The sequence below is a fragment of the Panthera pardus genome, unplaced genomic scaffold, assembly GCF_024362965.1.
Source record: "Panthera pardus isolate Hobbes unplaced genomic scaffold, ASM2436296v1 HiC_scaffold_2, whole genome shotgun sequence".
NCBI lineage: Eukaryota > Metazoa > Chordata > Mammalia > Carnivora > Felidae > Panthera > Panthera pardus.
Genome location: NW_026526765.1, coordinates 65,213,479 through 65,228,193, shown reverse-complemented (window position 1 = coordinate 65,228,193; position 14,715 = coordinate 65,213,479). Strand labels below are relative to the sequence as shown.

The window sequence follows — 14,715 nt, the reverse complement described above, 5'->3', positions numbered from 1 at the left end:
AAAAACCAAATAATCCAGTGAAGAAACTGGCCAAAGAAATGAAGAGACACTTCTCCAAAGAAGACATCCAGATGGCCAACTGACACATGAAATGATGCTCAACATCACTCATCATCAGGGAAATACAAATCAAAACCACAATGAGATACCACCTCACACCTGTCAGAATGGCTCACATTAACAACTCAGGCAACAAACAGATGTTGGCGAGGGTGCGGAGAAAGAGGATCTCTTTGCAACTGCTGGTAGGAATGCAAACTGGTGCAGCCACTCTGGAAAACAGTATGGGGGTTCCTCAAAAAATTAAAAATAGAACTACCCTATGACCCAGCGACTGCACTACTGGGTATTTACCCAAGAGATATAGGTGCACTGTTTTGAAGAGGCACATACACCCCAATGTTTATAGCAGTGCTATCAACAATAGCCGAAGTATGGAAAGCGCCCAAATGTCCATCAATAGATGAATAGATAAAGATGTGGTGTGTGTGTGTATGGAGTATACACGGCAATCAATAGAGTATTACACGGCAATCAAAAAGAATGAAATCTTGCCATTTGCAACTACGTGGATGGAAATGGAGGGTATTATGCTAAGGGAAATTAGTCAGAAAAGACAAACATCATAGGACTTCACTCATATGAGGACTTTTAGATACAAAACAGATGAACATAAGGGAAGCAAAAAGAATATAAAAACAGGGAGGAGGACAAAACATAAGAGACTCTTAAATATAGAAAACAAGCAGAGGGTTGCTGGAGGGATTGTGGGAGGAGGGGATGGGTAAGGGGCATTAAGGAATCTACTCCTGAAATCACTGTTGCACTATATGCTAACCAACTTGGATATAAATTAAACAATAAACTTAAAAAAAATGGCAAACTTTTATGTTATGTACATTTTACCACAACACAAAAAAAGGCATGCAGTACGGATACATGCTACAACATGGATGAATCTTGACAATATTATCTTAAGTAAAAGAAGCCAGTCACAAAAGACCACATACTATGATTCCATTCATATGGCAGTATGGGAAATCTATAAATGGAAAGTAGATTAGTAGTTGCTTAGGGGCAGGGAGGGATAGAAGCAGCAGGGTAATAGCTAAAGGGCATGGGTTATTTTGCGGGGGTGGGGGGGGTTCTCAATATTTTAAAACATTTTTGGGAAAATATTTTAAAACTGATGGGGGTAATGGATGCTCAACAATGTGAATATACTAAAAACTACTGAATTTCACATTTGAAATGGGTGAACTGTTTGGTATGTGAATTACATATCAATAATAAAGCTGTTAATTTAAAACCCACAACTAACAGCAATTATTGTCAATTATAAATTAGAATTTGCAAACTTATATCTGCCACTGTAAACCTGCCAATTTCCTAATACCTCTTAAAAGCTTTTCTGATGAGTTTGGTGGTGCTTTTAACACATGAAATTATGTATATGGTAAAATGCAACAACATTTGGAAGATCTGTATTAATTCAGTGAACAATATTTTCCAAATAATGAATGCTTGAAGTAATGAAATCAAGCTACAGTAAAAAATCCTCACAAAGTGCAAGACACATCAACCACTTTTCAGCAGGACCTTGTGGGAGGGGAGTGACAAAGAAAGCACGAGGCCCAGGACAGCAAAGGAGAGACCAGATGTAGTCTTAACACTGATATGAGTCAAGTTAACCGCGAAGTCAACTGCCATGGTGGGAGGATACTCAAGCAGTCCTATGGAGCATTTCACATGCCAAGGAACTGAGAGCCTCGTGTCAACCACCAGCACTACCTTGCTAGATGCATAAACTGGTGCTCGTGGTTTGGCTTTCTAGAGAAGACAACAATAGAGAAGTAATGGGAGAAGAAAGCAGGTGGCCGACACGAGATAGCTCATCTGATAGCTGCTGCCGCCAGTTCCATTTCTGACTCATGATGGTCTTTAAGGAACATTTTATTTTTGGGAAACAGATATGGGGGAAGTTCAACATGTGAAAGGACTAAACGTATAACTTAAGAAAAAGATGACTGGGGTGCCTGGGTGGCTCAGTCGGTTAAGCGTCCGACTTCAGCTCAGGTCATGATCTCAGAGTCTGTGAGTTCAAGCCCCGCATCGGGCTATGTGCTGACAGCTCAGAGCCTGGAGCCTGCTTCAGATTATGTGTCTCCCTCACTCTCTGCCCCTCCCCTGCTCATGCTCTGTCTCTGTCTCAAAAATAAATAACATTAAAAAAAAAAAAAAAAAAAGAAAGAAAGAAAAAGATGACTGGATCCAGCATCCTGAAGCCCACCCATCCCCAAATATTCTCTCCAAGTCAGGCTCAAGGCACAAAGCCAAAGAGGGGCTAGAGTAGCCAGGGGGCTTCAAGGATGCCAGGGGAGGTAATGAACTGACTAGATCTTAAAAGTTTTCATCACAAGAATAAAGTCTGTAACTATGTATGTTGACAGATAGTAACCAGACTTACTGTGGTGATTATTTTGCAATATATAAAAATAATCATTATGTTGTGCAACTGAAACTAATAACGTTACATGTCAATTATACCTCAATAAAAAACATTTTTTTAAGTTTATTGAGAGAGAGAGAGGATGAGAGAAGCAGAGAGAGAGAGAGGGAGACAGAGAATCCCAAGCAGCCATCCAGGTGCACCAAGAAAAAACATTTTTAATTAAAACAAATAAAAATTAAGACTAGACCTCAAAAAAAGAACTGAAGAAAAGTGATGCCTCTCAGAAAATTGTGTGTGAAAGGGTCTACTAACTACATTAGAAAGACCATTCATAGCGTGGCCTGGATGGCTCAGCCAGTTAAGCGTCTGACTCTTGACTTCAGCTCAGGTCATAATCTCACATTTGGTGAGCCACATTTCTTGATAAACACCTAGCTGTCAACAGTGGTTACTTCTCAGAAAGAAGGAATAGAAAGGAGGTGGGGGGTTGGATAGGGATGAAATGTAAGCAACAAGGAGCCCCACACATTGGGCTCTGCACTGACGGTGTGGAGCCTGCTTGGGATACTCTTACTCCCTCTCTCTCTCTCTGCCCCTTCCCTGCTTGCACAGATGTGCGTGCATGTGTGTTCTAAAAAAAAAAAAAAAAAAAAAAAAAAAAAAGACAGTAAGAAACATAAAAAAAAAAAGTGCAAGACAGATCAATAGATTTCAATGTAAGAGAATGAAAAGTTCCTTGGTATGGTTTCAAATTCCATATTACAACTAACCTTTAAGAAACTTATCACACTATCAAAGAACATCCATGGTTATCTGAAAAGGCTATTGAAATACTCTTCCCATTTCTAACTATATCTTGCATGAAACTGGATGTTCCTCATATACTTCAAAACTACGAATCACGGAGTGCCTTGGGTGGCTCAACTGGTTAAGCGGTCCACTCTTGATTTTAGTTCAGATCATGATGGTTCATGAGTTTGAGCCCATAACAGGCTCCCCTTGACAGCATGGAGCCTGCTTAGAATTTTCTCTCCCTCTCTCTCAAAATAAATAAACTTAAAAAAAATTTTTTTAATTTAAAAATAAAATTATATATCACAAGAGATCAGAGGCAGAAGCAGATAAGAAAATCTAGTTTTTTTTCTCTTTATTTTTTACTTATTTTTAATGTTTGTTTATTTTTGAGACAGAGTGCAAGTGGGGGAGGGGCAGAGAGAGAGGGACACACAGAATCTGAAGCAGGCTCCAGGATCTGAGCTGTCAGCACAGAGCTCAAACCCACAGACCATGAGATCATGACCTGAGCCAAAGTTGGGACGCTCAACTGACTGAGCCACCCAGGCGTCACAGTTTTTTTCTCTATTAAGCCAAACATTAAAGAGATTTGAAAAATTTATGTTAACATGTAATGAGTTTATTATTTTTAAGTTGAACTAAAAAATTTGTTTTAATTTGTAATATGTTAATATATCAACTGATATAACCCATATATAAAAAGAAGCTCTATGGAGGTTCCCAATAATTCTTTTTTTTTTTTAAGTTTACTTATTTTGAAAGAGAGAGTCACAGAGAGAGCACGTGCACAAGTGGGGGTGGGGCACAGAGGGAGAACAGAGGATGGAGATGGGCTCTGTGCTGACAGCAGAGAGCCTGATGTGGGGCTCAAACTCACTATGAGATCATGACCTGAGCCCAAGTCAGACACTTGACTGACTGAGCCATCTAGGTGTCCTGATTCCCAATAATTCTTTTTTTTTTTTTCATGTTTATTTATTTTTGAAAGTCAGAGAGACCATGAGCGGGGGAGGGGCAGAGAGAGAGGAAGACACAGAGTCTAAAGAAGGCTCCAGCCTCTGAGCTGTCAGCACAGAGCCCAATGCAGGGCTCGAACCCATTAACCGCGAGATCCTGACCTGAGCCGAAGTTGGATGTCTAACCAACTGAGCCACCCAGGCACCCCCAGGTTCCCAATAATTCTTAAGTATAAAGAGTGACACCACAAAGTCTGAGAACCTCTGGTTTATTTCGGGGAAAATATATATAGAGTTTTAGACAGGCATAAAAGTATGTGGAAACAAAAAATTGTTAATATCACTATGTTGGAGATTTAGGACTAAAAGATTGCAGTAGGAAAGTGATCCGAATGGGATTTTTTTTTCATATTTCATCTTAGGCTTTAAACTTTTTAAAACTAGAATTATTTTAATATAGTTCATGTATTATTTTTATGAGTTACCGAAACAGATTTAAGTGAAAAAAGCTGTAAAGGTGGCATAATCCCACCTGTGTAACAAGAAAATTATACTTCAATTTATGTAGTCATCTAAATGCATATAAAAAGTCTGAAAGGTGAGGCATTGGGTGGTTCAGTCAGTTAAGTGTATGACTTTGGCTTAGGTCATGATCTCACGGTTTGTCGGTTCGAGCCCCACATCAGAATCTGTGCTGACAGCTCAGAGCCTGGAGCTGCTTCAGATCCTGTCTCTCCCTATCTTTTTCTGCCCTTCGCCAACTTGCGTGCACACGTGTGCGCTCTCTCTCCAGTATATAAAAACATTAAAAAAAACTTAGAAAGTCTGAAAGGCTATACACTAAAACTTAACCAGCTATCTAAGAAGTGGTGGAATTAAGGGAGAACACTTACTTCCTTTTTTATTTATTTATTTATTTATTTATTTATTTATTTATTTACAGCTTTAATTCTTTACGTTTTTTGGAATTCTTTGTGTGGGTATGCACACATGCAGTTATTTTTGCAAAAAGCTTCTAATATTTTGATAAGTTGTTTCCTATTAAAGGATGGTTGACATTATACCAGGTAACTGAAAATCGATAAAGAAAAGCAGTGGGGTGCCTGGGTGGCTCAGTTGGTTGAGCATCCAACTCTTGGTTTCGGCTCAGGTCATAATCTCATGGTCCGTGGGTTCAAGCCCCAGGTCAGGCTCTTTGCTGTCAGTGCAGGCTGCTTAAGATCCTCTGTCTCCCTCTCTCTCTGCTTCCCCTATTCCCCCAAATAAATAAATAAACATTAAAAAAAAATAAAGAAAAGCAGGGGCAACAGTATTAATATATCAAAGTAGAATTTAAAACAAAAAGCATCATCTGATATTAAAAGATATTATAAAAAAGCTCTAACAGCCACTTATCTTTCTGTGTCAAATAAAGTAGTCAAACTATACAAGAGTAAGGAAGTATTTCCCCGAAAATAGACATAAAATGTATTCATGCTTTTTATCTGCACCATGGACTGCCCTTTCACAGCATGTACAAAAAATAAGCATTTCTTTGATATATTTGTTTTTAACACTGGAAAAGCATACACATATATTTCCAGCACATATAAGAAGGTCCGGAAGGACATACATTAAAACATCAGACGTGGTTATCTTAAGTGTGATTACCAAGAATTTTCATTTTCAATTTTATCAACTCTTGTGTTTCAAATTCTGTGAAGACATGTATTATTTTTATAATTAGAAAAAAAAAACATCATCAGTAAGAAATAAAGAAATCTATGAAACCACATTCAAGTTCATCATGTCCAGTAGTCTTATTAAGTAAACAGAAAAGAAATAGCCAATTTTAATTATACATGTAATAAGCTTGACTGAATACAGACACGAACCTTTATCCAATAAAAACCCCACATTCCTTGATAAACATCTAGTTGTCAACAGTGGTTACTTCTCAGAAACAAGGAATAGAAAGGTAGGGGGTTGGACAGGGATGACATGTAAGCAACTTACACGGGGTTTAAGTTTATCCATATTTGTTTCAAAGAAATTTTAAACAAGTAATGCAAAATGTCTGGCTTTCAGGAGCTGGATGGAAGGTACATGGTTGTTTCCCTTATCTCTGTATTTTCTCTAAGTTTAAAACATTTAATTAAAAAATATGTTTCATAATGTTAATGGAACATTATTAAGCTGTAAGGACCTCGGGGCGCCTGGGTGGCTCAGTCGGTTGAGCGTCCGACTTTGGCTCAGGTCATGATCTTGCGGTTCTTGAGTTTGAGCTCCGTGTTGGACTCTGTGCTGACAGCTCGGAGCCTGGAGCCTGGAGCCTGCTTTGGATTCTGTGTTGCCCTCTCTCTCTGCCCCTTTCCTGCTCATGCTCTGTCTCTCTGTGTCTCTCAAAAAATAAACGTTAAAAAAAACACTTTTTTTAAATTAAAAAAAAGCTGTAAGGACCTCAATAAATACCTATATGAAATAAAATGAAACACTGATATGAAAAGGTAAACAAAAAACAAAAGAACAAGCTACTACAAACTCCAAATATGTTCCTAAATAACCCTTGGGTCAAAGAAGAAAATCAAAACTTTAAAAATGTATTTTCTTCTGAAAATTCACAGCCTTCAATGCAAGGAAGAATACAAATAAATTAACCAAGCTATAAAAATCAAATGCTAAGAAAAAGAATATGAATCTACAAAAGGGTGAACAGATTTTTCTTAAAAAATAAGAAAGAAGAAAATAAGAACTGATAAATACAAGAGCTTTTCATAAACCAAACACATTAAAATAAACCAGTCTCCAGCAAGTCTCATTTTTAAAAAAGAAAATATAATAAAAACAATGAGAGGATAATAGAACAGATACAAAAGAGAGTAGAAAACATGCTACTTTGTATAGCCTATGCTAAAAACCTTGCAAATATCTAAGAAAAAAGCATCTCCTAGGAAAGCTCATCAACAAGCATGTAATGTAGCTAAGAGGTGCCTGGATGGCTCAGTTGGTTAAATATTCAACTCTTGATTTTGGCTCAGATAATGATCTCACAGTTCATGGGATCAAGTCCCAAGTCAGGCTTCACACTGACAGCATCAAGATTCTCTCCCTCTCACTCTGCCCCTTCCCCGCTCACTCTCTCAAAAATAAATAAGGAAACTTAAAAAAATAAATAAAAAGATGTAACAAAGAAATTGTGAATGATGGGGAAAACATGAAAAAGTTAACAGAGAACTGGCAGAAACAAAGTTTCAAGTGCTTTCTTTCAAATCTGCGCTATATATATACCCTTCTCAATTCATTTTATCAAGCCCGTGATCTAATAAAGCCACTTATGCTTGAAATAAAAATCTAACAAGGAGACAGCACAAAATTATCATACAGATCATCATTTCCTCTGCCTGAAATGCAGAAAATCCCCCCAAGATTTTCACATTCATCATCCCTTTTCATTATTTGGGTGTCAGCTCAAATACAACCTCCTCAGAAATGCCTTTCTTTACCATCCTATTTATTTTTTAAATGTTTATTTATTTTTGAGAGAGAGAGAGCAAGCAGGGTAAGGGCAGAGAAAGGACAGAGGATCTAAAGCAGACTCTGCACTGACAGCAGAAAGCCTAATGTGGAGCCTGAATTAACGAACCGTAAGATCATGACCTGAGCCAAAGTCGGGGACTCAACCAACCGAGCTACCCAGGTGCCCCTTCACCACCTTATTTAAAATAACTTCCCAGATCCTGTTACATTTCGTACACTCATCTTATTCACAGCATTTATTACAAATTGAAATTATCTAGAATTTCATGATATCTAGAATTTCATGGGAGTAGGCTATTAGTCTTGTTCTCTGGTATAATTCCAGAGCTTAAAAGTTTGTTGAGTAACTAAATATAACTTAGGAATACATTTTCAGAAATCTAGCACCCAATTCAAATAACATACTATAATTAAAACACAGTAATCTCACCAGAGATCATATGAATATACTAAGGTTGGAAGACAATCAGCAGATATTTATTGAGAGTCTACGATGTGCTGGGATCAGTTTTAGATGCTCTTAGGAAGACAGCAGTTAACAAAACCAAATATATATATTTCTACTTGCATGGAGCTTAAATTCTAGTGATTTGTCTCCAAACAACAACTAACATCACACTCAATAATAAAACATCAGAGGCATTATAGGGTGGACAAGATGTTTGCTATTACCATTATTAATTGACATTGTTAGGACGTTCTAGCAATTCAATGATCAAGTAAAAATAACAAAAGATCTATATACTGAAAAAAATCATTGAATTGCAGATGATACAACTACCTAGAAAATCCAAAAAAACCACTACGAAATATGTAATAAGAAAGTTCACATTAAGGTATCTGGTTACAAACCAAATATATAAAAACCAACTTTTTCCAAAAAGCCACTGAGAAAAAAATAAGAGGGAGGGACACTACGCAGAAGGATCTGGTCACCATCTTTTATAAAATTTTATAATAAAGCTTTGATCATAATTTTTATCTTCCCCACAAATCTTTTTAAGATTAAAGAGTTGTAAATTTAAAAAATTTTTCTATGAAAAGAAAGGATTTCTGTTGTGGAAAAATACATGTCTTTGGTTCACTATCAAACTAGGGGAAAAAAATAGGCTCAGAATGAATCATACTATACCTCTATGTTCCAGTTATGCTGTTCCAAGGTATGGCGACATTGATCCATAGATTCTATGCCAGTCAGATCCTGAAAAGAAGGAAAAACCAAAAAGTTACTTAGGGAAAAATCATCAGTAAATATGTAGATATTTTTACCCCTAAATACTTATGAATGTTGTGGGAAAACTACACTGAAAAGTACTGAAGGTAAATGCTCCAGTATGGTAAAAACTTCACTGTTCAGAATTTATCCAGTCTGTTACAGCAGGTATTACTGCCATAGAACAAAAACGTGGAGTTTCTTACCCTTTAAAACTTCAAGGCTTTCAATTAAGATGATTATTGATTAAAATCAATTTCTCCTCTCAAACTGAAGTTTAAAAACTTAAAGATTTTGGGGCACCTGGGTAGTTCAGTAGGTTAGGCGCCCAACTTCAGCTCATGTCATGATTTCACGGTTCATGGGTTTGAGTCTCATGTGGGGCTCTGTGCTGACAGCTCAGAGCCTGGAGTCTGCTTCAGATTCTGTGTCTCCTCTCTCTGCCTTTCCCCTGCTCATTCTCACTCTCTCAAAAATACACGTTAAAAAAAAATTATAAAGATTTCTTCAACCACTAGGTCTAGAAAAATATGTTGAATATTGTTAATGTTCAACAAAAATTCTGTTAATAATACATAATAATAAAATAATGCAAGTTTCCTGCAAAATATCATCCCCCTTTTTTAGATTTTTTACTATTTTTGAGAGAGACAGAGACAGAGTGCAAGCAGGGGAGGGACAGAGAGAGAGGGAGACACAGAAACCAAAGTAGGCTCCAGGCTCTGAGCTGTCAGCACAGAGCCCCATGTGGGGCTTGAACTTATGAGCCGTGAGATCATGACCTGAGCGGAAGTCGGATGCTTAACTGAGTCACCCAGGCACCCCAAATGTCATTTTACCTACCGTCATATAACCTACCTTATAATATGAACTGTGTGTAAACTATTTTCTTTTAATTAAAAAAAAATTGAGAGAGAGCACACATGAGTGGGGAGGGGCACAAAGGGAGAGAGAGAGAATCCCAAGCAGGCTCCACATTGTCAGCACAGAGTCCGAGGCAGGGCTCGATCCCGTGAACTGAGAGATCATGACCTGAGCCGAGGTCAAGAGTCAGATGCTTAACTGAGCCACCCAGGTGCCCCAAAACATTTTATTAAAAAAAGTCTGTTGGGGTGCCTGGGTGGCTCAGTCAGTTGGGCGTCTGACTTTGGCTCAGGTCATGATCTCACAGTCCGTGAGTTCAAGCCCCGCACTGGGCTCTGTGCTGACAGCTTAGAGCCTGGAGCCTGCTTCAAATTCTGTGTCTCCCTTTCTCTCTGTTCCTCCCCCACTCATGCTCTCTCTCTCCATCAAAAATAAAAAACATTAAAAAAATTTTTTTTTTAATAAAAAAAGTTTGTTACTCATGTTTCCCTATGAAAAGTATTTCCCCCACCCTCTTCTCCTTGGACTATTCTCAGGTTTTACTTTGTTTCTTCTCTGGCTCCTCTTCTACCCCCTCTTAAATGGAATTTCCCTATGGATGTGTCCCTGGTTTTTGTCTCTCTATACCTCCCTCCCTGGCAATCTCATATATATATATATTTATAAATATATATTTATAATATATTTATTTATATATATTTATAAATATATATTTATATATATTTATATATAAATATATAAATATATATTTATATATATTTATATTTATATGTGTGTGTGTGTATATTTAAGAGAGAGTGAGTGGGAGAGAGGGGCAGAAGGAAGGAAGGAAGGAAGGAGGGAAGGAGGGAGGGAGGGAGGGAGGGAGGGAAGGAGGGAGGTTGGGGGGGAGAGAGAGAGAGAGAGAGAGAGAGAGAGAGAGAGAGAGAATATTTTAGGATCCATGCTCAGTGGGGAGTCCAACATGGGGCTAACTCTCAGGACCCGAGCTGAAATCAAGTCAGACACTTAACTGACTGAGCCACCCAGATGCCCTGGCAATGTCATTTAATCCTTAGACTTCAACCACCCTTTCTATTCAGATGACTCCTAAACAATTTCTGCGCCCGCCATCTCTTCTGAAGTTTAGCAGCACATTTCCAATAGCCTATTCAACATTTTCACCCACATGTGGCATCAGTACCTCAAATGCATCATTTAAAACCACTACATATTTTAATGACACTATCACCCTCCAAAATATACAGGCAAAGGTGACATCTGGAACCTCAGCTTCATTTTTGAGTATTCTATTCCCTTGAATTCCACGCTTCATCAGCAATAAAGTTCTGGCCATTTTCTATATACATCTGTAACTACATTTCCCTTCCCACAGCCAGCATCTTTAATCAACACTTCAAGTGAACTGTCAAAATAACTTTTCTCTCTCCTTCTAACTATTCTTCCTATCATGTATATGTGTGTGCATGCATGTATGTGTATCATTCCTTGGCTCAAAACTTTTCAGTTGATTGGATAATGCATTCCAAAATCTTTAGCTTAACATTCAAGTACTCCTATAATGTGGCCCCAGCCTCTCTTTCTAGATTATTTTCTAACTGTTTCCCTTTTGGTGTCCAATACTTAATAAATCTAACAGTTCATATGTACATCTAATGACCAGAATTTCCACAAAGCTAAATCCTAGACTTTTTTTTGAGGACTAATACAAAAGCCAAATCCACCCATCCATCCTCTCATGTAACAAATGTCTATTGTTACTGTCTATTCTGTGTGTTATTTACTACGTCCAAGAGATACGGAGATGATAATGGAGATGATACAGTCTCTATCCTCAAGAAATTTCTCCTAACAACCAGCAAGCAACAGAAGAAAGACATTGATCTCAATCTCACAAAAATGTGGTAACATGCACTTCTGAATCAGGAGCCTAAGGTTCTTACATTGATTCTGACCCTGTAACCATGGACCAGACACATTTTAACTCTTTAGGATTTAATTCTAAAAGATTTTAGCTCCCTTTATGTGCACCATGAAGGACTTAGTTTGGGCTGGTTGCCCTTTCCAGAGCTTAAAAACAAACAAACAAACAAACAAACAAACACCTAGAAGTCTGGATTAGTTAGGTATGCAATTATTTATTTTTATTAAAAAAATTTTTTTAAAGTTTCTTTATTTGAGAGAGAAACAGATCAAGCAGGGGAGGGGCAGAGAGAGAGGTAAAGAGAATCCCAAGTAGATTCTGCACTGTTAGCACAGAGCCTGATGAGGGAGCTTGAACTCAAACTGTGAGTTCATGACCTGAGCCGAAATCAAGAGTCAGAAGCATGGGCTCCTGGGTGGCTCACTCGGTTAAGCGTCAGACTTTGGCTTAGGTCATGATCTCCTGGTTCCGGGGTTTGAGCCCCGCCCTGGGCTCTGTGCTGACAACTCAGAGCCTGGAGCCTGCTTCAGATTCTGTTTCCATCTCTCTCTGCTCCTCCCCTACTTGTGCTCTCTCTCTCTCTCTCTCTCTCAAAAATAAAGGTTTAAAAAAAAAAAAAAAAAGAGGCATGCTTAACCGACTGAGGCACCCCTGAAAATTTTCAAAGTTTATTTATTTTTGAGAGAGAGAGAGAGAGAGAGACAGAATGCAAGCTAGGGAGGGGCAGAGAGAGAGGGAGACAGAATCCGAAGTAGGCTCCAGGCTCTGAGCTGTCAGCACAGAGCCTAATGCAGGGCTTGAATCCACAAATTGCAAGGTCATGACTTGAGCCAAAGTTGCATGCTCAACCGACTGAGCCACCCAGGCACCCCAAAATTGTTTACTTTTTAAAAGTCCCACAACAAATTTTGATTTTTTTTAATGTTTAAAGTACCATGGGGCACCTGGGTGGCTCAGTTGGTTAAGCTTGGTCCAAGTCTTGATTTTGGCTCAGGTCAGGAACTCACAATTTGAGTTCATGTGAGGTTGAGCATGGAGCCTACTTGGGATTCTCTCTTCCTCTCTGTCCCTTTCCCCCACTCACGTGCTCTCTCTTTCAAAAAAAAATTAAAAAATAATTTAAGACTAAGAAAATAATAAAATACTGTGCAAATTTCAAAACTGAAATTGAAAAGCTCTATTGAGTACCACTGGCTTTGACAGCTCTGACAGTAAGGACTTTAGTTCCTGACCATTCTAGGCCTCTGACCAATTTGGCTACTGCCTTCTGGCTTATAATAGGCTCCTTCTTAACTTCCAATTTCCTCACAGCCTTCTGCAGAAGACTGCGATGTCCAGGGTTCCCTCCTCTTCTGTACATATTCTCTTTAAGAATTAGAGTCTACGTCTGCCTTCTTCTTAGGGTGTAATGGCCACTCAATCTTTAAAAACTAAAATTGTTTTCTCTCTTATGTACCTATTATTTTCTACTTTCTACCATGATTATTTATACTCATTCTATTACCTTATCAGAGGATACAGGCTCCTTGAGAGCACTGTCTGTGATTCATCTATATATAATGCTCCCCTGTACTTAGCACACAACACAGTAAGGACTTTACAAGTTATAGAAAAAGTTAGTATAAATTAAACAGACCCTTTTTGTATAAGCTTTAATAACTGTTGCTATAAACTGAAACCTTTAGACATTTTCACCAGATCTCAACTATTAAAACCCTGGGGCTTTAAAATCCCAAACGTTCTGACTACATGTTAAGCTGGCTGTTAAAAACACAAATTTGCAGAATCTTCCTGAAAATTAAGAAGTCAGAGATGGAGATTTTTTTTTTTTTTTTTTTTTTGTAAAGCTCCTGAGCTGATTCTAATGCACAGCCAGACTGGGAAATTCACAGTATTGCACAATTCTACGTAGAACCAGAGACTATATTATGTCATTTATTAACTTAAAAAAATTTTTTTAATGTTTATTTTTGAGAGACAGAGAGACAGAGAGCAAATGAGGGGAGGGGCAGAGAGAGAAAGAGAAACAGAATCTGAAGCACACTCTAGGCTTCGCACTGTCAGCACAGAGCCTGACATGGGTCTTGAACCCAGAAACTATGAGATCATGACATGAGCCAAAGTTGGCCCCTTAACAGACTGAGCCACCAAGGTGCACCACTTATTAACTTTTTAAAAAAGGAGTTAGAAACATTGCAGGAGAGAACAGAGTAACTGCACATCTTCAATACTGAAACACTTAACCTAATTTACAAGCAAAACTCTTTTGTAAGTGGTGAATCAGGGTAAACTGGACGCCCAAGTGAACAAGCCTGCTTTCAATCACTACTGTCGAGTATTGGAAACATGCACTAGGACTAAGCAATGCTAGACACACCTAGGACAGGTGTAATTTATTCATCTAGCAACAGATGTTCACCAATCCAGTATTCTAGAAATCCAGATACAAATATAATACTTGGTCTCATTCAGTTTACATCCTACTGGAGGCAGACTTACCAAAGCAAACCACACACACAGAGCAAATAAATGAACAAAATTTTAGGGTAGGGGATTCCTTTGGAATAGGTGTTCAAGGAAGGCCTCTAAAAGGAGCAAACATTTCGGCAGAAAGCTGATGAAAGATTAGGGCCCAGCCATGGAAAAATATGCGGGGAAAGTATCCTAGGCAGGACAACAAATGCAAAAACTCTGAGACAAATGGATATATGACATTATGCATTTGTCAAAACCCAGAGAACTTTATGGCAGAGTGAATCTTAATGCATGTAAACTTAAAAAAATCGTTTAAAAGGTCAGAAGATCCTAGGATGGAATACAGTCTGTGACAAAAGAATTTAATTGTATTATAAATATATAAAACAACCTCTTTGAAGAGGGTGAAGGGGAGAGTTGCTGACCTAACTGTGGAAATGAGTGGGGTCTGAAAGGCTAAAGGCAAAAGAAACCGCACATAAGTGCAATCTCTAGCTGATAAAGTTGTTTGCCATGGGGT

At 38.2% G+C, this 14,715-nt stretch overlaps 1 protein-coding gene across 2 annotated transcripts in view; it reads right to left on the bottom strand.

The window, feature by feature from the left end:
• FAF2 (Fas associated factor family member 2) overlaps nt 1–14,715 on the bottom strand; it is a 77,491-nt gene that overhangs the window by 22,530 nt on the left and 40,246 nt on the right. For both annotated transcript variants that reach the window (XR_008423775.1, XM_019450398.2), the window contains exon 2: nt 8,852–8,920. Coding sequence is in view for 1 of the 2 variants with exons in the window: in XM_019450398.2 (XP_019305943.1) it covers nt 8,852–8,920 (69 nt within the window). In the remaining variant the exon portion in view is untranslated. The remainder of the gene's footprint in view (nt 1–8,851; nt 8,921–14,715) is intronic.